This window comes from Talpa occidentalis, unplaced genomic scaffold (genome assembly GCF_014898055.3).
Source record: "Talpa occidentalis isolate TD23 unplaced genomic scaffold, MPIMG_talOcc4v2.1 talOcc4.10, whole genome shotgun sequence".
NCBI classification, from domain to species: domain Eukaryota; kingdom Metazoa; phylum Chordata; class Mammalia; order Eulipotyphla; family Talpidae; genus Talpa; species Talpa occidentalis.
Window position 1 is genome coordinate 22,680,203 of NW_023600993.1, and position 25,155 is coordinate 22,705,357.

General features: G+C 43.9%; 1 protein-coding gene across 1 annotated transcript in view; it reads left to right on the forward strand.

Annotated features, from left to right (window-relative positions):
- The window catches only part of TGFBR2 (transforming growth factor beta receptor 2), an 89,151-nt gene extending 66,541 nt beyond the window's left edge, over positions 1-22,610 (forward strand). The window contains exons 4-7 of the mRNA XM_054692910.1: positions 1,672-2,474; positions 4,080-4,221; positions 16,888-17,015; positions 19,972-22,610. Of these exons, the coding sequence (XP_054548885.1) occupies positions 1,672-2,474; positions 4,080-4,221; positions 16,888-17,015; positions 19,972-20,151 (1,253 nt within the window). The 3' untranslated portion in view covers positions 20,152-22,610. The remainder of the gene's footprint in view (positions 1-1,671; positions 2,475-4,079; positions 4,222-16,887; positions 17,016-19,971) is intronic.
- Positions 22,611-25,155: the final 2,545 nt, after the last annotated feature.

Here is a 25,155-nt window from a genome sequence, read left to right on the forward strand (position 1 = left end):
TTTATATTACAACATTATATAAGTTTTAGATGTTCCTTAAGAATCAGCATGTGCACCTGCTATATCACATCCTTATTTTTAACATAACATTCCTTTTTCCCACTCTTCATTGGCCAATAGATGGTTAACGCCATTAGGCAAGGACCAATGTCGGTCCTTGCCAAGGTGTCTTCAACAAACACTTAGCTGGCATAAATTTCTGGGCCTTCTATGCAATGCCAGAAGACTGGCATATATTGCCAGGCATTTGTATACAAACCCAAATTCCTCTTTGAGGACAGTGCCTTACCCATAGAAGGCACCCAGTAGTGCTACTTATTGAATGAATCTAGCATCTGAGCATGAGACCTGCTCATTAATGGATACCTTTGAGGAAAGGTCAATGGGGTATTAAGCAATAGAATTCTGACATTCATGCCCGATGGAGACAGATTAGCACAAAGCTCCCACTGAAATGTAACTGCCTTTCACTGTCCCCCACCCATTGAAAAATTCTATCCATGTCTTTTTTTTTTTTATATTTAAGGAGCAGGTTTATTAGGAAAAGGGATAGAAGAATAAAGGACACTTGCATAGACACAAGCAGGCAGAAAGAACTGCCTCCATGTCCCTCTTCACAAGAGGAGAACTCTCTAACCAGAGCCAACCCAGGCCAGCACATGAACCAAAGTTTGATGTACAAAACACCGTAATTAAATAACTGATGCTAACGACTCTTTCATCAGTCCCTAGGGCCTGCCTGCATCACTGCTCTAAGTCAGAGGACTGGCTACATTTCCTTCTTTAACTTCTCACCTTTATACATACAATTCTGTTACGATTAAATATTCCTGTTCTTTGAAACTATAAATCACATACATCCTGAAAAGAGCAATATTGGGTGGATATGAAGTAATTGACTTCCAGAGAGGTCATTTCCATAAATTCTCCTCCCCATCCCCATCCCCGATAGGCCCAGAGCTGGTGTTCAAGGATAGCCTGAAGTTGACCGCAACAGGACAGGTGGGAGTGTAGAAGAGGGAAAAGACTGTGGCGTAACTGTGACAGGCTCTTGCTTCTCCCCACGCACCACATATGCAGTTTTCTGCACACAGGTTGTCCTTCCATAGTCCCAAAGCCTCCTGCAATGCCTTGAGCTTAGCACTTTGTACATGCTTTGTTCATGTATTCAGCACTTACTGAAGACGTGTCAGGTGCTAGGTGCAGTTTACAGTGGTGAGGAGAAAGAGGTGGTCCCACCCAGCATGGAGTTTTCAGTCTGCTGGGGCCAGGGAAAAAAGAGAAAGTCAGATAGGAAAGCAGTAAGATATCACTGCTATTTAATGGTTGTTATCTAATAGTTAATTTTCATTGTGTTAAATTGTTACACAGAAATATGTCTAGGGCTTTGAGAATAAATCAAATATTTCCCCAAGTTTCCCAAGATTTCCTTTAGGGAGTGACATTTCAGTTGAAGTCTGAGGGGACATTGAATGGATGGCCAGAGGCAGGAAGACTGGACAAGTGCCCACTAGTTAGTTTCCTTTCCTGGAATGAAAATTCACAATATATCACCCACATCTACACAGAGGCTAAAACATAAAGATGCCTGCGGTATGTGGTGTGGCCCCACTTACTCCCAGTGCACAGCTATGAACCCAAATTTTTCTCTTCCTTGTTTTGTTTTCCCAGGAGATGTTCCCACAACCAACCCTGACTTGTGGTTAGTAATATTCCAAGTCACTGGCGTCAGCCTCCTGCCTCCACTGGGGATCACCATTGCGCTCATTGTGGCCTTCTACTGCTACCGCGTTCACCGGCGCCAGAAGCTGAGCCCCTCCTGGGAGACCAGCAAGCCGCGGAAGCACATGGAGTTCAGCGAGCATCTTGCCATTATTCTGGAAGATGACCGCTCCGACATCAGCTCCACGTGTGCCAACAACATCAACCACAACACGGAGCTGCTGCCCATTGAGCTGGACACTCTGGTAGGGAAAGGCCGCTTCGCCGAGGTCTACAAGGCCAAGCTCAAACAGAACACTTCTGAGCAGTTCGAGACCGTGGCGGTCAAGATCTTCCCTTATGAGGAGTACGCCTCCTGGAAGACAGAGAAGGACATCTTCTCGGACATCAACCTGAAGCATGAGAACATACTCCAGTTCCTGACGGCCGAGGAGCGCAAGACAGAGCTGGGGAAGCAGTACTGGCTCATCACTGCCTTCCACGCCAAGGGCAACCTCCAGGAGTACCTCACGCGGCATGTCATCAGCTGGGAGGACCTGCGCAAGCTGGGCAGCTCCCTGGCGCGGGGCATCGCACACCTGCACAGCGACCACACCCTGTGCGGGAGGCCCAAGATGCCCATTGTGCACCGGGACCTCAAGAGCTCCAACATCCTTGTGAAGAACGACCTGACCTGCTGCCTGTGTGACTTCGGGCTTTCCCTGCGTCTGGACCCTACTCTGTCGGTGGATGATCTGGCCAATAGTGGGCAGGTGAGTCGTCTGGGGTTTCCCCTGCATCGTATTCCTGGGCCCATCCTACCTTTGATCCTTATGTCTTTTGTCTCCAATGGTGCTACACCCTGGACATTTGTCAGAAAATTAGCCAAAATGGGGAGTTCACTTTTTGCACCACTGCTCTCACCTCTAGGGTGCGTGACTAATAAATCACATTTCTCCTCCTATTTTGTCTAATCCTTCCCTATCCAGAATAGACATTTTTCCTCTATGTCAGCCCTCCTTTCGCTTCCATTTGTGCGTTATTTGCTATAGACACTGTTCTTCTTCCCGCACAACCTCTTATGGGTGTTCTCAGCACTTTCTTTGGACTATTTATATTGCTGGGGTTTTTATCTTTTTCTAACCATTCTAGAAGGCAATCTCTTTGAAGCCCAAATCTACCGCATTTAGTCACATGTAACAAAGCCTTAAGAGTGAACGTGACCAATACATATTTATTGTGTGAGTAATGAACTATTCTACCTTTTGAAGCATCTCAAAGATTCAAATAGAAACTTTTTTAGCTATGAAGCACTTGGAAAGTAAGTAGAAATTTCCACGCTATCCTTCATGAGTGATGGGTCCTGTGTTTTCACATATCAGAAGGCTGACTGTATTAGCATGGGTCTGGAGCACCCTGTGGCTTTCCTATCTAGTAGCGGGACGAGCTCTGACCCTCTGGCTCAGGCTGCACGAACACTGGAGGTAAACATCTTGAAACATGTGCAGACTAATCCTCCAGGGTCATGAGTCATGCAATGACCTATTAAAAAGAAAAATTTCTTCTATTACATGCTAATAAGAACCATTCCTTGAGATGAGACTGTCAACTCACTTGACCTTCCTTAGATCCTTGGGAAGGCAAGACTTCATGTAGTTGGTCAAGTTGTATGTGCTTAATAGAAGCCTTTTCAGTGATTCCCTCCCTAGAAACTAGAAATATCTTTTCCTTTTTTCCTCATGGATCCCAGTGTTTTCACATTAATAGTCATCAAAATGATGGTACAGAATGACCATTAAATTATAAAACGATCCAGATTTGGCCTTCTATGGAGGAAATACTTTCATGTGATTTGATTTAGTAGAGATGTTATGATATTGTACATCCTTGGCAGAATAGAATATGCCACAGGATAAGCATAGATGATTAAGATCATCCTTAAGTGACCAAGACTAATGGCAATTATTTTTATTGCTGTTTTCACCATAATTCTTGGAGTTTTGGGGATGAGAAGATAATTTCATTTGCAAAGACAAAAATTTAAACATCTAAGTATCACTGTTATTGTATCCCAGGTTATGTTATTTTATTATGTGATAACGTATATCATGGGGCTGGATAAGGAGGCTCTGGAGTCTGGCATTTCCTTACGTTGGCATGCTTTGTTTATGTTCTCTAAAGGGTTTTCAGGGAGAGAACATCTATTTTTAAAAGTAATTACATGAGCTGTACCTTTCTGCACAGGTCTCATTATTTAAAAGAGCATGGCACTTTTTAAAGGTCATCTGCACATGTTGGGGACCAACATCAACTGTATTTTGAAAATAAAAATGTAGCTGGTGTTAAATGATGAATGTCAACCTCTGTTTTTGCTTTAGGTGGGAACTGCAAGATACATGGCCCCCGAAGTCCTTGAGTCCAGGATGAATTTGGAAAATGTTGAGTCCTTCAAACAGACAGACGTCTACTCCATGGCTCTGGTGCTCTGGGAAATGACATCTCGCTGCAATGCAGTGGGAGGTATGTGGGGACCACCCTTCTGGAGTAGTGGATGCATTCCCAACGTGATGTCATTTATTTGCTTCAGAATGATTTCAGGGTGACAAAAGAGTTAATCTCCCAATGGGAGCTGGTTGTCTTCAGTCATTCCAGAACAATTAGGAATTGTGCTAAAATAAAAAAATCCTGGCTTTCAAGTAGAAAGCCATGTTTGTAAAATAACATTTTCTATCTTCTTAAGTTTAATTCTTTTTCTCTTGACATGTCTTTCCACAAATGTTTAAATATGTTGCAATAGATGAACACTAACATTATCTATAAGAATTATTTCTACTGATGCTTTACAGAAGCATCTATTTTTATTTTTTATGTTAAGATTTTTAAGAATTGCAAGGTCCAAGAGAAAGTTTTGAGTCAAAATAGGCTTTTATGGATAGGACTTTCCTTTATTGGACAAAACAAGCAGAATGGTTTGATGTACCTGTTTAGTTTTTGAAATATCTAGTGAAGACAGGTCAGGCAGTATTCCTCAGGGGCATAGAGGAGTGTTATTGTTTTAGAGACTATTGTCCCCTAATCTTCATGGAGAATGTCTGAGATCTAAATTCTCTGTCCTTTTCTGACTCTGTAGTTTCTGTCAAGGTCTTAGGTCTCCCCTGGGACAGTTATGATCCCAACCTGGTCCTCGCTGGCTCCTGAATCAAGCCAACTCTCTCCAATTTTATAATTCTTGGTTATAATTTTAGATGTATAGTTACAAAATTATGATAGAGTTCCTATATACTTATCACCTAGTTTTCCTCCAATGTTAACATCTTACCTAAACTCTAAACACAGCTGTCAAAACCAGGAAATTAACATTAGCACAACACTCTTAATTAATCTATAGAACTTTTTCAAATGGCCAAGTCCCCAGGAATGTCCTTTTCTGGAACAGGACCCAACCCAAGATCCCTCATTATATTTGACATCATTGGCCTCTTATTGTCTCCAACTTGTTAGCACTTCTCAGTCTGTCTTTATCTTTCATGAGCTTGACACTTGTGAAGAATTTAAGTAATAATTTATTAAATGGGCTCACTTAGAGTTCCTGTTTTTGCATGCTTAGATTGCAATCATGCATTGTAAGCAAGAATATCATAGAAATAATTGCCCTTCTTACGCCTTGTAGCAGGGCCCACATTTGCTGAGGTGCCTGATTACTGATGACATTCAATATGCCATTTGATCAAAAAGGTGTATGCTAGATTTGCTCCCTGTAAAGACACTATCTTTCCACTTGTAATGAATATGTATCTTGTGAGAAGTTATTTTTTTCTGTTTCTAAAGATACAAAACACTTTCTTGTTAAGGATACTGGACATGTTTCTTATTATACTTGTATAAACAGCTAATTTTAGGATCAATAATTCTTGCCGGCAACAATTATTATTGTAATGTTTGCCTAACAATGATTTTCTAATTATTTTGTTCCTTCTATACTTAATAGGTCAGCTACTGAAAGGGAGATCTGTCCATTCTCTGTCACCCCCTGTTATTTATTCATTTAATTATGTGTTTAGATCAGCATGGAATTATGGATGTTCTGTTATGCTATGGCCATCCAATGTTTTCAATATTTATTCTGTGGCTTTGGCCACTGGGCCAAGCTACTCAACATTTTGCTCAGGTGGATTTAATTGGCACTGTCATTGGTTCGAATTCCTCATCCCTTTTAGAATTTGCTTTGTTTACTTTCCAGAATGAGTCCAGGTCACCTCCTGCCACTGACCTTCTAACTGCACCAGCACCTCCTTCCCTGGGTTCCCCACATGGGGATGGCACGTGACTGGCATGGTTATTTTCTGGTTTCCTACTTGAAATTTCTACCCCCACAGCACTTCCAAAAGTAACTTGGTTTTTCCTTGCATAGTGAAATTTGTTTAACCAAGTTTCAGCAACCGAGAATAATTTTCTGCTTGAAAGCTTTGACAGTTCCAAAATGCATCCTTTGACTGGTATGAGCCGTGTGAGAGACGATGCTGTTGTCACTGTCAGAATAAATTTACCTAAATTTTGGTATCTTTTCCTTTGCTTTCAAACCTGTTATTCTACAAACATGAGCTGGAGAATGTGTCTGTCTTTCCCTCTATCAGCACAGCCAGCTTATTAAGGGCCTGCGAGCTCCTGCTTTCATTGTTATCAATGAATGAAGCCCTTTCCTGTTGATATTTGCTGAGTGTGGAAGAATTGGGCTAATGGGGAAGAACTGAGTTCACCGATTTTTGCAAGGTCTAAAAACGGATACAGTATAAACAGGTTTTCGCAAGGAAGGAACAGGATCTCATTTGTTCAGCTAGTCTCAAAAAAAATATATCTTTCATAACCTTTAGGATAAGAACAGACGGCTTTGGGGGAACCGGAAAGAGGCCATCCCATCCCGGTCCATGTTTTGTTTGATCTTAAGCCCACAGTCCTGTTTCTCTCATCTCCGCTCCGGCTGCAGAAGCCAAAAGTTATTTCTCTATCCTCATTTTGGTCCAACAGAAAGACCTTCACTTGGTCAAGTGCTTGAACTCACCAAGTAGGCCTCTTCTTTTCCCGTCTTTTGAAATTTTTTTCTTCTTTTGGTACATTTAAAAAAATTTAAGATCTATTTTTAACCTAGTCTTAATTCCAGAGATTTTTCTTTTATTCCCTTCAAAAGTACATATTACCTGAAGAGGCTGCACCCTCTCCTTCCTATTGTAGAAACACACACATCATGCCCTCAAGAACCTGCAATCTACTGATACAAACTAACTTTTTCCTTAACTTCCTAAAAGTTTGCATATGTGGACACATGTCTTACCTTACAAATAAGACATACCGATTTCTGCTACTGGTCATTTTAATTTACAAGGTCTAAGAAAGGCAGAATGGAAAAGGGGTTTCCTTAAGTTAAAGCAAATCTTTTCTGTGACTGAAAATGCAACCTGGGTAATTACTGTCTTCATTGACGGTCTTATTTCCAAAAAGGAAATTGTGGACTATGCTCTCCTTAGTGTGCTGGTTTACAAGTTGCTATTTTTTTTTTTTAAGATTTATTTATGCATGCAAGAACTGGCCTACTGGTTGCTATTTTACTTGGCGACATAGAACATCTTCTATTCCATCAGTTCATTCTGAGTGCAGAACACCTAACTGAAGGAAGCAGGAAGCAAGCCTCAGGGGACAGAGCTGCAGGCAATGCAAAAATCCCAGCTTTCCTCTCTCTAAGTGACTCCATTCTGCTCCTAGGGTGGATCCCAAACTCTTCACATGGGTGCAAGACCCATACCTTGCTTCCCTCTCCAGATTCATCTCTCATTCTGCATTCATCATCATGAAAGTCTTTCAAGTGCTGGCTCTAGGATCTCCCATGCTGCTTACTGGGACAGGAATGCTGACACAGGCTTTTCAACAGGCAAAGGAGTTTGGCTGTAATTAGTACAGCACAGTTAGACAGAGGCACAGGGATGGCCAGGCCATCTTGGCTGAAGGGAGTGCAACAGTGGGGTCAGGCACGGAGGGTTAGGTTAGCTGTGGAAGGAAGGGTCAGACTCAGAGGTGATCTCTTAGTTGCTTTTTGCTCAGCCAGCCTCTTGCATTGCAGCACCGGGGGGAACATGAGGACACAGCGCTACTCTGGAGAAGCTTCACTCTTATCAGGGAGAATTTGTAAACAGATAATAGCATCATTCTGAAGCTGCTGGAACAGCTCCATCAGCACAAAATTTCTAGGAGCACAAGAGATAGATTGTAGTAACTGCAAAAATGTGGCCAAAGGGAACCGCTTTCTGGTAGAAATAGGTTTTGTCCAGAAGAAGAAAGCATGAAGGAATAGTAGTTACTATTACTTGAGCACCTACTTCATGGTTCAGTGCCATTTCCAGAACTCTCTAAAGTAGTTACTGGCTTAGCCCCATTGCACAGAGGAGAACACCAAGTCTTCAAGAGGGGGAAAGCTGTGGAGTCAGGCCTCAAAGCCTGGTTTTTTACTCTAGCCACTGACTTTTGCCTCCTGGTATGGTGTGGGCCTGAGTGATAGAGAACAGTTTGCAAGCAGCAGCGATGCTTCCCATTACTATTATAATTATGAAGAGGTAGCAAATGCTTGTTCATGCATCCTGGCCTTTGACATGAAGCCTTTCTATTGTAGAAGGTCCTGGCAAAACAGTCACACGCTAGAGGAACATTCAGTAATGGCTTCACTTCTGAGAGCCTCAGTGATGGACTTTCCTCTCTGTAATCTGAGTGAATCTGTTAACAGAATCCCTAGGCTGTTAAAGACTGGAGCACATGATAGTCTCAGTTCCTCAAAGTCTGAAATAACTCCCCTAACCTTCTTTCTCAGAAGATACATTCATTCATTCTTTCTCAGAAGATACATGCATTCATTCTTTCACTGAACAAATATTTATTGACTGCCTATCATTTGGCAGGTGTTATTCAAAATGCTAGGGATATAGCACTGAAAAATAAGTCTGTGCCCTCAAGGCACAGGAAGTCTAGTGAAGAGCTAATTTTAGAGAAAGACAAGAAATGGGCAAATAGGTAATCTAGTAAGATCTCAGGTGGGAGAAGCTGGGTGTGATGATTTTAGAAAGATAAAGCAGAGCAAGGGGGTAGATAATGACAAAAGGTGTTAGTTCAGACATGTGGATTGTCTGAAAAAATATGAAGGAAAACTCAGAAAATGGGTCTCTTAGAGTTTAGTCGAAGAGAGAACAAAACAGAAGGTGGTGATTGGTGTTTTACACTTTTATAAAGACAGAAAATTCATGAAATAACCCTTCAGCAAGGACAAACCCAGAGAGGGCTCTCTCTCACACAAAGAAATCTCTGTCAGGCTTGGGGTTTGTTTGGTGTTGGTTCGAGTGTTTGTGTGATGAGTGGGAAGCAGAGGCAGATGAAGGCCGAGGCAATGGTGGAGGGGTGTTTTGGAGAGGTCAGCAGGCACAATATTCACGTCACCCCCAGCCCAAACCTGCCCACAGGCAGACGACTTCCAAACCCCTAGCTTTTCAGGCCTTGACTAGCTGACGCACAACAGCCAGCTGAGCAAGTATTAAACAAAAGGAGCAACGCAGCCCCCAGGAAGGCTCCTGAGTATGTGGTCAGCTTGCTGCAATCATGAGACAAAAAAGTGCCAAAGAATCCAAAGAAAGGAAAAGGGAAAAGAAAAAAAAAAATCAGAAGGTGAAAGAGTAGGGCTGAAGACAGTAGGAGAAGCCCTACATTCTCCTGGATTTCGGGGAACTATCATTTGGAAGGCAGTTATAAAACACAGGGGTACTGTTTTAGGGAAAACTGCCAACAACTGTGCAGTGCAGTAAAGTTGGAACTACAGTCAAAACAACAGCTGTGTACCAGATGCAGACTTTCTGAGGAATACTGTTGCATCCCAGAGGCTTGCCCTCGGAGTGCTGCAGAGTTGGGGGGTGAGAGGCAAGCCGAGTTTCTCTGGAGAGCTTTCTGAGAGAAATGAAAAGAAGCTGCCAGGGCCTCTGGGGTGGGGGTTGCGTCCATCAGTGAAAAGACTGCAGAGAAAGGCAGGAGAAGGGAGTCAGAAGAGCCATTTGTTCTTAAGCATGGAAATAGAGATGTTTGAGTTTCAGCCATGTGATTGCCCGTATCACATTCGTTTTCACTGCTGCCTATATTTTAATTGTTTGAATCTACCACAATTCATTTGTCCATTTAAAAAACAAAAGAAAAAATATAGTTAAAAAGAATGAAAGAGGGCCTCTTCTTTGAGGCGCTCAAGGAAATCCTGAGGTGTTAGGCCTCAGGACGTCTGGCTTCAAAGCAGGCCAAGGGTGAGACAGGGACTCAGTTTGAGTAAATAATTTTGCTTGTGTGCTCATCTGCATTGGGTTAGGTGCCTCGAACTCTGGAACAAGAATTTGAGTGTGAGGAATTTATTTGGGAATAGTTTTTAGGAAATGCCAGTTCAAGAGCAGGAAGATTAGAGGAGAAGACATTAACTGGTGTGTAATGAAGCGGGTCACCTCTAAGGATGACTCGAGCTCAGTCCTGCTGAGGCCCCTGGGTGCAGTCTCAAGCATACACCTCATACCACCCAACTCACCTGGAAGCTGAGTGTTCATCTTCCAACTCCCATCCATCTGTGGATAAGGGGGTTCAGAGGGCGAAGCCCCAAGCCCACCTAGGCTCCCGCACTTACAGTTTGGACCAGTGTGCTCGAAAAGGGTAGGTACCGAAGGCTCTGTGGCCTGTGGCCCTGAAGTCCTTGCTCCAAAGAGTAATGAGGGAAGGCATGTCTGCTCTCATTTTGTGGATAAGAAAACTGAAGCCCGGGCCTCCTTGGTGGTGCAAGGGGTTAAGCACAGCACTGTGAAGATCTCCGCAGCCTCTGCCACACAAGTTCGATCCCTGGCCAGGGAGCTACCCACATGGCACAGCAGACCTCTCCTGTCTTGCCCACTGCTCCCCTCAGCAGTGTATTTCAGTCTGCCTGTTCTGTTCCCCACTCTGTCTCTGGTGAATCTTCTCACCCCCACACCTCTGGCCTGCACCCCAGTTCTTATATGCATAAATAAATCCTTAAAAAAAAAAGAAAACTGAAGCCCAAGATGTTGACATATTTTCCAAGTCCTCACATCTAGGTTATGATGGAGCCAGGACAGACACAACTAATAATAGTCTATTCTGATGCATGCCACTGGCACTTCCTTTTTAAGTGCTAATATCAGCCTTACTCTCTCAACTCTTTGCTTTTTTTTTTTTTTTGTTCCTTAGAGATACTTCCAAATCATTTTAAAATTGGTTCTTATTCTAGGTTAGCCAGAGGAATCTATCACTCCCTGAATGACCCACACTACCTCTTTACTTGCTCTCTCTGCAGTTCTTCACAGAAGGGAGGCCTGAACCCGGGTATTGTTAGATCAAATGCTCAAAAAGAAACTCTAGAAAATATTGCATTTAACCTTCTTGCCAACCATTTCCTGAGATCTGGTGCCTGTGGTGTAAATTGAGCATCTCATTTTCCCCACCCACCCTCCCTACTTCCCCAAACCCAGGATGGGCAAGTGTTTGGATTTAATGTCAGTAAATAGTAGCAGCTCATGGGAGGACCGAGCTTTGTGACTGTGGTGCTTTTTGTTTTGTCTTGGACAGCTTGCAATACAGAAATTACAAACCATAACCGTCCAGTAGTTCCATATGGTTTCCCTCTCAGGTCATAAGGTGGTAGGGGGTTAGGAGGCAGCCAAGGCGAGGTCTGCTCCCACCTGGAGCTGCCCCAGCTGTGCTTGTTCTGATCCGAGGAAAGGGAACTCACTGCAATGTTTGGTAGAGAGGAGAAAGCATGAAATCTTCCTAAAAAGGCAAAGCCATTTCATCAGAGTAACAGTAATGCCGTGGACTCTTCCCAGAATCTGGTACACTCTTTGGCCTTGGTTTTCTCAACTGTGTAATGAAATGTTGGGTCACATCTCTAAAGACTGTTCTTCAGCATTCTGACTCACTTGAAACCCTTAACATATGTTGAATAACTTGTGTTCATTTCCTATGTCGAGTTGCATGTCCTGTTCCTTATAAAACATTTCTACCAGAGCTTCTCCAAATCTGGTCTTGGGAAGGTGCTGATCCTTAGCGGGATTCGGATTTGCCATAGGGTAAGAACAGAAACTAAGGGTAGGTGTTTAGTGCCATTAGTAGCAGTGTGATGTTGCCAGGGCACCCAAGGGGGATTCATTCTTTCTGTAATTCATTTCTATGGTGTTTTACCACAGCCTTAGTCCCCAATGTATTTAGAGCAAAACACCTGATCATTTATAAAAATAGACAGAAAAGTGCTCCTCCATATACAATAAGGGAAAATTTTAAATCACTGTTAATCCCACCATTCAACCTGAGCCTCTGTAGTGAAAGAAACTAGGGGCTAGTAGTGGGAGAGAAATTTGCATTTCTCTGTCACCACTGTCTTGGTGATTTTGTAGTTTAAATCATATGCATTTTCTGAAATGAAAGTATTTGAAGCACTAACATGAGAAATGAAGAAATAGGGATTTTAAAAATATGCCCTTTGTACTCGGGGATTTTGCCGAAGCAGGTTAAGTATCTCGTCCTCTAGATGCCTGAAGTCAGGAGCGGGTAGGAGCCGCAGAGGCCCAGACCACCAATGTTTTGCCAGTCACCAGCTCTGCTCCACTCCCAGGACTCTCTGGGTTTTGATGCCTGAGGCTCCATCCTGGGAGGGACCATGTACACACCCAGTTCATTGGCCTCCTGCCATCACAGTCTCCTGGGTCAGTCTTCCACCCAGACATCTGAAGCCACCACCTCCTGCTGACTCAGAGTGTATATCCTTGGTAAGCCAAGGCACTCTGACAAGGGCTGAGGCTCCAGGAAGAAATGGTCGCCAGGGTAATGTCCTCATGTGCCATCGTCCACATCGCATGGACGCCCAAGAATGGCAGATGTTCGAGAACATAGCAGTCTCCGTAGTTGAGATGATAACCCAGGGCCAATTTATTTCATTTCCAGTCTTAATCTCCAAAGTCACATCAACCACAGTATTTATTAATACTTTGATTTTCTAAGTTTGCATCTGCCCAGTGTAAGTCACCTTTCTCCATGTTATCAGACATGCTATAGAAAACTTGGATGGCAGTAGGCACTTCTAAAAGGAGGAGGAAGAGCTAAGAAAAGAATTGCAAAAATCTTAAGACAAAAAAATTGGAAAATATAGATTATATAAATAGGACATTTCCCAAGAGACATTTCAGCATAAAATATGCATGTATTTCAAAGCCCCAAGGCTGGTCCTAACCTGAAAGGCTGCTTTAGTAAGAAGGGATTGGAACATGACAGGTTGATCACCCTGAACTTGTCTGCTGTAAACTTGGAAGAAGGTAAGAGACTGAAGGTCACACTCAGTCCCTTTGGCAGCTTCTTTCAGACTATATTGACTTCACTTCCCTCTGAATCTTCCACAAATCAACACTGGGAAGCAGGCCTAGTATCCCTTGGGAGTACTGGGAATCGTAGGGAATATTACAGTATCCCAAGGTTTTAGGAAAAATAGGAAGTAATTCAGTTCCCTTCATTCTGGGAAAGGATCTTTGCTTTTGTCCTCTTTCCCACAAGAGCATTCATTACTTTTTTTTTGAGCAGAAAACATTCTCACACCTGATAACCAGTGCCCTCCTCTCTGAACTTTCCACTATTCCCAGTGGGATCCTACTTTGGTCCACACAGAACTTAGAAAATTAAAGTAAATACTGTGGTTGATGTGACTTTGAAGTGAAATAAATTGGCCCCAGGTTATCATCTCAATTACGGAGGCCTTGCTATGTTCTCGAAGAATCACAGCAATGCGACTGATAGCCGGGATTGATTCTGATCCTGGAATTTCCTCCCCTGATTGTGGCCATCCTCTTCACCCCATTTCTGAGCATTAGATTAGCTATGCTGGGGGAATTGCTGATGGTTTATTACTTTCTGTTTCTCAGAAGAGGCACCATTGAGACTTCCTCAGGGTGGCTTTGCAGCCATGGTCATAGGGAGCAGCTTAGCAGAGGCATAGATCTAGGGAGAGAGGAGAAAATACTTCCTTAGCAGCTATGTCAGACAAGTTCACTAGAAATAGAGTCTGAGAAAGATTTTGTGCAATGATTTATTGAGGACAATCTCAGAAGAAGGGAGTAGGAGAAGCAGGAAGTGAAAGGAGAGCAGCAGAAATGTAGTTTCAGGAGAAGGTTAGCCTCAGCCAGATCTCCAGGACAGCTCTGGCATGGGGTTGTCCCACAGTTATCCCCTGCAGAGTATATCCTTCAAACTCCCAAAATACCTTGTCCTTGGTTATTGGCTGCCCCTACGAGTGAGGCTGTCTAGTTGTACAAATCATACGATGAGGCAGTGCCCTTCATCCAAGGTAATCCTTCAAAGAGGGTGCAGGTGTGAGCCCCTAGGACCCAGTGGGGGTCTGGTACTCTTGACACAGTAAAGGGAGCTGAGCAGGGGACCAACCCTGCCTGCTAGAGCAGCCAAAGCAGTTGGAAATAGTCAGTGCACTGACTTGTACCCAAGGAGCAATATACATCATATACAAACCGTGTCCTACTACGTTCTGTCACTTAGATACTTCAAGGTCTGGTACTGACAGGGCATGTCTTATTTGATTTCACTGTATACAAGATGACTGGAGAGGAGCATGGAGGTCATTCTATTCTACCTTTCCTGGCAACTAGCTCTGGTCTCAGTTCTCTGCCATTGCTTGAATTCTGCCCAACTCATATTTACTAGATGTCTGCTGTGTATAAGGCACAATTTTAAGCACTGAGCAGGAAATTGCAAGACACAAACCAGCCTCTATCTGGGGCCTTAAAAATATACTTGTCAGAAATGGGAGAAATGGAAGAAAAAAATAAGATTATGCAAATCAAGTTTCACCCCAAGAACAGTGTAAAGTGATTGTGGGTACTCGAAGCCAAAAGTAGACACATGGAGGATGGTTTGTGTGATGGGAGGTCCCCATTCCAACTTTCCCTGATTTTCAAACTAGGAAAAAAATATCCTGGCAGCTTTTCCATTTGGATGAGACTAAAGAAGATAGAAATGCAAGTCAGATTCTGGGAAAAGGGGTGGGTGGGAACAAAGAAAGCCATCCTTTTGAAACATTCATTATGCCATAAAAACTTCTGTAATTCTTAGCCTGGGAGGGAGAATTATTGAAAGTTTCACTCATTGAACAAGATTATTTTGAAGCTAATGGCCAAAGGTCCCACTTTTTTTGGAGAAAAAACACTGAATCCAGCCAGTCTCCTTTCAGCCCAGACATGTTCTAGTGCTGCAGTGTTTTCTATCTTTACATTGGCACTGACATGTCTATTAGTCCCACTTGAGTTACTGTATTTTTAATATTTGCCCAGACTTTACACACCACCTCTTTGGACCGGATTTGACATCCATTCCTTCATCCATCCATCCACCCATTCATTCATTCCTCAACAAAACATTCTTAGGATCTTATTGTATGCAAGGCCTTGCCGTAGATGCTAGGAGAACACATATGAAAAAGGGACTCTGTATCTGCTCTAGAATACTCAGGGTCTAGTTAGGGAAGACAGAGAAGCAGGTGATTATTTTAAAACATGATACATGCTAATGTAGAGCTCTGCCCAGGACATGTAACCCTGAATAGCTCAGAGGATGTTCAAGAAGCTTTAGTTGAAACCTGAAGCCTTAATGAAGAGTTAACATCACCCTCTAGTATTTTCTTTATAACATGTATCATTGAAGGAAAATTATCTTTTTAAATTTTGTTGATATTATTTTTAATCTCTTTTTTATCATCCTATTAAAACTGTTTCTCAACTCTTTATCCTTGCTATTGTAGACAATTTTAGATATTTTTACTTAAATCACCACTCCCCATGAAATGTTTTCCCTGTGGCAAAATATAACCTTCACCTTTTTAACAATTTTAAATATATAATTCACTAACAGGTACATTTATGGTGCAACCATTATCATTATCCATTTATTGAAATTGTTTCTCTTTCCCAATTGAAATCTTGTGTCCATTAAACTATTCTGTCTGTCCATCCTTCTGTGCCCCAGTCGCTAGAAACCAGTACCCTGGATAGAGTACTGGTTCAGTGTCTTTGAATCCTACTCTAAGCGCTATTATTATATAAGCAGAATCATACAAGATTCCCTGTTGTGCTTAGTTTATTTCACTTAGGTTCCTGTTTTCAAGGTTCGTCTGTATCAGAATTTTAGTCCTTTTTCTGGATGAATAGCCCCATGAAATTTAACAGCACACATTAAACCTGTTTAAGTCTGTGGACCGTTGTAGGACCACAAGCCGTTGTAATATTTTTGAGTTCCCCCTCCCCCTCCTAAGAACCAGTTTTGACCCCTCCAGGCCATGTCCCCCAGTTAAGATGTTAAGGTGTATTTCATTTTATTTTATTTTATTTATAAATCAATTTTAAATTTAATTCTTAAATCAAATTTTTATTTTTAAATCATTTTTGTTTATTTTCTTTACATCATTGTTCATTTTTTAAACAATATTTGCTTCCCCCATCCCCTCAGGTGTAGTCCCCATAGAGTTTCCTTCAATGCACCTGTGCACCATCACCTCAGTCTCCTGTGCTCCTCCCTTCCTCCCTCTGATCCCTTTCCCTTCTCTTCCCCTGCAGGATGTCTGATTTATAATTGTCTATTTTTGCTTTGTTGTGTTTTGTACTGTTATTTTTTTATACTGATGTCTTATTTGATTCCCCTATATTCCTGCTATAAGTGAAACACAATGGAATATTATGTAGCAATCAAAAAAGATAAACTCATGCCATTTGTAGCAATGTGGATGGAATTAGAAGGAACAATGCTCAGTGAAATGAGCCAGAAGGAAAAAGGTGTATTTTAAATGCGCTAAGATGTCAGCTCAGAGACCTTGTTGATCCTTTTCTCCACTCTGCCCCTAGCTCTCAGTATAGTGCAGAGCTCATAGTAAACATCAATAAGCATTTTTTCAATACTTTCCAGCTCCCCTGCTCCTTCCTTTTTATTTTAAACCACTGTTATTAAGACTTGTTCTTGGAGTAACCACAGATGTATTTTGACATAAAGAGCCTGACATTGCCCAGCCAGACAATTCAACACACTCATTTCCCCAACTTACACTCACTCCCTGTGCTGCTTTCTTAACAGAGGTGAAAGATTATGAGCCCCCGTTTGGTTCCAAAGTGCGAGAACATCCCTGTGTCGAGAGCATGAAGGACAACGTGTTGAGAGATCGAGGACGACCAGAAATTCCCAGTTCCTGGCTCAATCATCAGGTAAGGAGTGACTGTTTCCAGGTCAAATAAAATTCATCCAATGTTTCCTTACGGGTGAGAGAAATAGTGATAATGGACTTCAGTGTGAGAGCACGTCCCTTGGTGTCCTGTGATCCTATTAGGTCTTGTTTCATAAAGAAAATTTCACTAAGTTGGGATGACCCTGGCCTGGAAGCGCCAACCAGCAGGAAGGCCTGGCATCCAGAGGGCTCACAGGTCATCCCTGGGAGGGCGTTTGCCACGAGGCCCCAGCCCCCTTGGTTCTAGAATCCTGTATTTTGTTAGCAGCCTCTTCCACTCACCCCCATGCCTTTTCGTGGGGAGTTTATGTTTTGTTCCAAATGTTTTCCAGTGGGTTCCAAATGTTTTCTTCTGGGAATCTTCAGTGCTGGAAGGAAATACTTAGAGTGAGCAACACGTAGTTTGTCAGCCAGCAGGAGTAAGTGGTGAGCCCTGTTGCTCAAGCCTGAGGTACAGAGAGCCGGGAAGGAGGAGCTGGCTCCTCGCTCTGGACTAACAAAGTAGAGAAAAAAGGAGAATGCAAGAGAACAAACAGGAAGTCTGTGGGGAATGTCCCCATGACTTTTCTTTTCAAGAAACGGTAGATGAAGCATCCACAGCTGGGCTTTCCGGGAGCAGGGTCCACATTCTTGGTGTGGGGGCCTCTCCTCAGGCAGTGGTCGAAGAAGAAAGGATGGTTTATGAGACCAGGACAGTCTGCCAGGGGGGAGCGAGTGGGAGCAGCATAGCCCTCTCACCACTCAGCTGTTCTCTCTATTGAGAGAGAAAGGTGAAGCCTGTTAGGGCCTCCCTGGTGGCGCAAGGGGTTAAGCACAGCACTGTGAAGCTGTCCACAGCCTCTGCAGCGCAAGTTGGAGCCCCGGCCAGGGGCTGACCCACATGGTGCAGCAAATCTCTGTCTCGCCCGCTGCTCCCCTCAGCAGTGTATTTCAGTCAGTCTGCCTGTTCTGTTCCCCACTCTGTCTCTGGTGAATCCTCTCACCACCCACCCCCCCCCCCACCGCACCTCTGGCCTATACCCCAGTTCCTGTATGCATAAATAAATCGTAAAAAAAAAAAAAAAAAAAAAAGGTGAAGCCTGTTATAGGCTGCCTCAGGGGAATTCCTTTATCTAGTGAAGACTGGGCTTAGCCATAGGCTTTCCTAAGAGCAGAGCTAAGAATTGGAACCCCAGACCAGGCCCAGGCTGCAAAACAGATTGGAACGAGAAGCCCAGCTGTGCCAGTCCTGGTCTCAGGCCAGTGACAGACCCTCATGAAGTTGGGGGTTGGGGGGTGGCATGAGCCAGGCGTGGCGTCCTGGGGCTTCCTTGGGGTCCTGGGCAAAGAGTCTGACTCTGAAAAGGCCAGACTGTTTCCCATGAACTCTGAAATCACGAGGCACTGGTGTTTCTTTCAAACTGTTGCCTCCTCTCCTGTACAGTTCTTGTAATGAAGCCATTATTCATGATGATAAAATTCTGGAAAGAATTTGCATAATACATTTTTTCTCTTAATGAGATTTGTTGCCCTATTGATTTCAAGTTAATGCTTAATATTTAATTTAATTTACTGCCTGTAATTACAGTGCCAGAATAAAATAAATGTTACTTGTGTACCAACAATAACACTCCACTCTAACAGGCCATCAATCAATACCGTCAATTAGGTGAATTATACAATTAATTCAACATCATGTACTCACTCAGGGTGGGGGGAGAGGTGTGTGGAGAAAGATTTTGGTATTAGAGGGTGAATGAGCAAAGTGCATGTTGGCATTCATGCAAGCCCCCTGGGCCACCTGTGTGAGGGGTCTCCAGGGACTGGTACTCCTGTAATTGGCAGGAACACATGCTTTCCATCACTTAGGCTCTCTTTACCCCCTGCTATTTTATTTCCCAAAAGCACTTGAGGTAATAGAAAAAAATATTTGCTATTGTTAAGGCCGGGAGAGAAGACCCTTGCCACTGTATGGGATGGCATTTCCTGGGTGGGTCTTTTGAATGGGACATTTGTGGGGTTGGCCTGAACCCCACATCTGACCTATGAGTTCAGCTGTTTCTTGGAGTCTGATTGATGATGTTGGAGAGAGAGAGCCTCCTCAGCAGGTCAGATGCTGCTACCAAGTCACTCCCCAAATCACATGGACTTTATGAAAGGAAACGAAAGCCTGCACTCCTGGACTCTGGGGAATCAGCCCTGCTGACACAGTGATGTGCATATGTTTCCACCTCTAAGACATCTGGGAAAGGCAAAACCATAGGGATCGTAGATCCATAGGTGCCAGAGGCTGGCTGAGCAGAGTGGGGGCGGAGGGGAGAGGTGCGGTGACCAGGTGTTGCACAAGGATTTTGAGGGCAGAGGAATTATTCTGTGGGATACTATCGTGGTGGGTACTCATCAGACCTGTTGCATGTTCCCCAATGTGAACCATGGACTGGGGCTGATAAGGCCGTGTGGGTGTTGGCTCAACAGTGTGCCACAAGGCAAGACATTGATGGTGGGAGAGGTTGAGTTTGGAAACCTCTGTCTCCCACTCACTTTTGTTGTGAACTTGAAACGGCCCTAAAAAGTAAAGCCTAAAATTACTTTTTTAAAAAATAGAAAGGTATGAAATGATATCAGGGGCCATTTTGTAGGCGTTTGCGGGCTGGGGTTCTGCTATACTCCAGAAGCCCCCAGAAGGTCCTTGTGCTGTCTCTCCATTTCAAGACCTATGGTGATGCGATGACACTGGAGTAGATGGGGGCCAGGGCAGCGGCAGCCCCTGCACCTTCCCTGCAGGCCATTTGGGACTGATCGCCTTGTAGAGAGGGCGCTCTTGTCAGAACCAGCTAAAGGCGCTGGCTCTTCTCTTCCCCCCACCCCACCTGCTCTGCAGGGACGAGGTCAGCAGGCCCCCTTCCTGCCATGAGCCCACCCGCTCAAGCTGCCTGTGCACTTCTCTCCCTCTGCAGGGCATCCAGATGGTGTGCGAGACACTGACCGAGTGCTGGGACCACGACCCAGAGGCCCGGCTCACGGCCCAGTGCGTGGCAGAGCGCTTCAGCGAGCTGGACCACATGGACAGACTCTCCGGAAGGAGCTGCTCCGAGGAGAAGATTCCTGAAGATGGCTCGCTAAACACTACCAAATAGCTCTTCCTGGGCAGGCTGGGCCGAGCCCAAAGAGGCCACTCCATCACCAAAGACCAGAGGCAGCAGGAAGCTGCCCCTGAACCAATGCTTCCTGGAAACCCAGGGGTCCCTCCCCTCCCTGGAATCTGTGGGGATTGAGCAGAAACAAGAAGACAGCAGGGAGGGGGGGACACAAAGCATTCAATGCCTTTGACATTGTCATAGGATAAGCTGTTAGCACTTCCTCAGGAAATGAGATTGATTTTTACAATAGCCAATAACATTTGCACTTTATTAATGCGTGTATATAAATATGGAATAGCTATGTTTTATATATATCTATATATGTCATATCTATATATACAGCCATACTCTGGAAGGTGACAAGGAAAAAGATCAAATATTCCCAGGAAATTGGTTTGCTTGAAGAGCTCCAGAACAGAGCACAGAAGGAAGGGATTCATTTCACATTAGCATTTGTCAATCGCGCACACAGTGGTTCTTTGCATTAGGAGGGGGGCTTTGCATTAGGAGAGAGACTCTGCATCTCAGAGTTCACTGTGGCCCCTTTGCACTTGCTTCGCTATACAATTATTCCCTGCACTTGGGTCCCTCCTTGGCTGTGGTAGTCAAGACAGTCTGTTTGGGCACCAGGTCTGGAGGTGCCTGTGTGCCAGTGTTATCTCCTGGACTTTTCACTTGAACTTCAAGCTCCACTTTAACTTCAAACTACCTTCCTCAACTAGCTGGAAACTCTACTCCATCTCTAGTCACTTAAAAATTTTGAGCCCCATTTTTCACTTTATCAAGCTGCGGGGGAAAAAAACATCAGACCAGATCTCTCCACTCATGAAATTGCCACACCTTCTACTAATGAGAGATTGTTCTTTTGTTAAACCACACAAAAAAATCCCTCTCCGCCTCACAATGCCCATGTTTCTGTTCTCACTCCCCGCCCTTCTCCCTGTCCTATAAGGGGAAAAATCTCCCCTGCAGGCTTTGTTGTATGATTTTTCATACATTTGGTTTGAGTCTGAAGCTTTCTTTGCAAACGCCAGTAGAGCCCATCTTTCTGGGCTCCTGAATACTCAAGAAACATAGTGAAAGGATTTGAGCTGCACCTTACTGCACAGGCAAGACTTTTTCCTCAGGCACTCTTGAACTTGTGCTTTGCTTGGCCTGCAGAGCACTTCACAAATGAGCCACTTTTTAAATATTTGAAGATTTTGCAAAAAAGATCTGGATCCCCAGGTGAGGATAGATAGCAGACGGTTTCCAGTTCCCTCCGGTCCACACCATTCACAAAACATGAGGACACTCAAAGCTGCTTCACTTCTCGCTATGAACATTGGCATTTTTCACTGCCCACTCCCACCAGGAATTAAACTTGCCTTTAACCAAGGTCCCTTGTAAGAACTGTGCATCGAAGCAGTCAATCTCTGGCTGTGTAATATAATTCGGATCCCTCCCTCCACCTGACCTGGTGTTAAGATTTGGAGCTGGTCTTTTCGGACTAAAGGAGCCTCCTCTAAGTGGTCTCTGTGAGCCTACCACAGGGCTTAGATATAAGAGCTATGCCTACCACATTAGGGACAGGAGCCTTGTCTTCCACTGGGCTGACATCACAGCTATGGTCTCTCCAGCATACCAGCCTTTGCAGAATTTGCTAGTGAGGACTTGAATGCAGGACACCATTGTCCCATTTGCAGTTAGGAAATAGGTATCCACAGGGGCCAAGAACAAAGCTTTAATACTCCATAGGAAACCTGTTAATCCACACATGTATTAATGCTGCAAATAACAATCTCTTTTTTTTTATAAAAAAATGTTTTTGAAGCTACTTATTTTCAGCCAAATAGAAATATTAGCAAAGGACTGAGAGTGAGCAAATCAACTTGATTTGGATTTTGGAAGGTCTCATTTTATTGGGGTTTTCGCAGACATGCTGAAGTTTGGGGTGAGGTAGAACTTTCTAGGCATATAGCTCAGTTGCCGTGAGATGAAAGAAATAAGGACAATTTGGCTGCAGTGCCTTAGAAATGTCCAAAAATTCTGTGCTCTTTAAGGCTTGTTGATGCCATCCCAATAGCTGTTGCTCATTGACCTCTAGTGGTGAATGTTTAGAATACTGGTCCTTGAATGCGATCTTCCAAGATTCAAAAAAGCTTTATCATTTCTGGTTGCTCATCAGCATAAACTGGAATGTCGTATCAGATGATACTGTGGCTTGTTTGTTTGTTTTTATTATGCAAGAAAAAGACCAAGACTACATTCTGTATTTCCTAAAAATACTACTATGCATAAAGGGAAAGTTTTATTCTTTTATGGAACACTTCACAGTACTCATGTATTAAAATAGGAATGTGAATGCTATATACTCTTTTTATATCAAATGTCTCAAGCACTTATTTTCATCCTATGCATTTTTTTGGCTTTTATATAAATAAAATGTTTATTAGATTAAATAAAGCAAAAATACTCAGGTCAGCTTCCTGTGTCCTGTTCCTATTCATAGCTGAGCCTATTTGCCTCACTTAGTGGTTTTGCAGTTTATGCAGAAAAAGTCACGAAGCAAACCCTGTCCACCTTTTCCACATTCACTGTCTACTTCGACTGACAGTTTCAGATTTTTTTTTTTTTTTAAAAGCAATGACAGATGGAAAATAATTTGAGATTGCAGGGGAGAAGAATATGCCAACCCCGGACAAGACTTTTTGGCAAAAGTTTGATTTTATGGGAGGGGTTCGAAAGGCTGAATGGAGGTTGCTCTTGAAAAACACAATTACATGGAGAGTTTCCTCTGCAAGTGCATCTCCCTCACTATATGCAGGAGACCTAATCTCATTTTTTTTAAAGATTTATTTATTTTTTTGTTTATTCATTCATTTATACAAGCACTGGGTACAGTCAGAAGCGCGGGAGGGTGAGAGAATTCACCAGAGCCAGAGCGGGGAGCAGAGCAGGCAGAAGGACAGAAGTACACTGCTGAGGGGAGCAGCGGGCGGCAGGAGAGGTCTGTGCGCCATGTGGGACCCTCGCCGGTGGCCCGGGAGCAGCCGGGGTTCGAACCGGCGCTGCAGAGGCTGCGGGCAGCTTCGCAACCCAGCGCTCAACCGCTGCGCCACCGGGGAGGCCCCCCTTATTTCTTTTTAATGGAGAAGGCAGAACTTAAATCTGTGTGCCTTCCCCAGGAAACTCCATAACTGACCTTCCTTCCTCCCTTCACCCTGCCTGCCTTAGCTATTAAGATACTGTCTGAACCCGTGTGGGGATTTACACAGTCACGCTGGGACTCTGAAGGTCCACGTGTTATTAAACTTTTTGACTATTTCTCTGATCAATCTTTTTTTTTTTTAAACTTTTTTTTTTTTTAAAGATTTATGTATTTATTTATTTCTACAAGCACTGGGTACAGTCAGAAGCGCGGGAAGGTGAGAGAATTCACCAGAGCCAGAGCGGGGAGCAGAGCAGGCAGAAGGACCGAAGTACACTGCTGAGGGGAGCAGCGGGCGGCAGGAGAGGTCTGCGTGCCATGTGGGACCCTCCTCTGGTGGCCGGGGAGCAGCCGGGGATCGAACCGGCGCTGCAGAGGCTGAGGGCAGCTTCGCAACCCAGCGCTCAACCGCTGCGCCACCGGGGAGGCCCTGATCAATCTTTCTGATGCTTGTGTGATTATTTGCCAGCCCAGGAGAACCCAGAAAGGTACAGGAAAATTTTTCTTGTGCTCCAACAAGAAGCAGCAGCTGTTGTCTGTGGCCTGTCCTTGTCCCTGGATTCTAGCATGGAATTTCTTGGCCACCTTCTTAGCTTGCCCCCTCTTTGTCCCAGGCATGCCTGCATCTACTTAGCACAGATCAGGCTGTTTCTAAGAGCTCATGGTATTTCTTTTATTTTTCTCCTTTCCTAAAGTCCCCTGCCAGATGCCATGCTTCCTTCCTCTTCCTTTCTACCCAGCCACACTCAGCCTCCCACCAGAGGCTTTTAATTGGCTTTGTCTGCATCACTAGATGAATGTGCCTTAGGCAGTGGGCCCCAGGTCATTGCCTGAAGGCTTTCTTCTGACAAAGTATCTTCAATTTTCCTCCCAAATTTTTAGACACCTGTTTTGGAATCTGAGAGACTCAGTGGCTTCTTCTGAGTCATCAACTAGGTTCTAAATAGTTAAGTTTCTACTTAAGATGGTAGGTAGGACCTGCTCCAGGGTTTCTAAACCTCAACACTACTGCTATGTTTTGCATTGATAAGTGTTTGGGGAGTGGGCCTGTCCCCTGCATTACAGGCCATGGGGCCACACCCCAGGCCTTGTTCCCCCTGGACACCAGCAGCACCAACCCCACATCTGTGACAATCAAAATGTCACCACATACTCCCTGAGGTCAAAAGTTGCTCTCAGGTGGGAATCACTGAACTGGATGATGAGCTCTGGTACTGCTGTGGACATGAGAGTCCCATCTTAACCAGCAGTGTGGCAGCTTGGATGGTTACTAATGTTGGTGGTTACTGGCTCTTCCACTTCACAGCTATGTGACCTGGGCAAATGTCTTCACATTTCTGTGCCTTGGTTTAATTGTGTGTAAAATGGAGTTTTTCAGGCCTCATGCTACACAACATGCCATTGTGATAAGGAATACATACGAGACTTTAGGCTTTGTCTCTAATGTGGCCATTGGCCAAGGTGAAATTGATGTAGTAAGTCGAGTGCTGCTTTCTCAGAGAAACAAAGAAATCACAAAGATTTTGCTGTAAGTTCTAGAGCAGCCACACAGAGGACCAAGGGCCCGTAGCCAGCAGTGTCTCTTGCGTGAACACCCATGCTCTGAGGCTTCTCATTCAGAGAGTACCTGCTGTGTCATAAGATTTAATCCCCCACGAGTCCCTTGCCCATTTTATACCTCAGAAAACTCAATCAAGAAAAAAGCCTGGGGTTTCAGAGGTAGAATTTGGATGCTCAGCCATGATATCCTGGAACTAGAATTTGAAAGAACTTGAATAATTTGGAATAATGCTTGGTTCTTTAGCTACTTC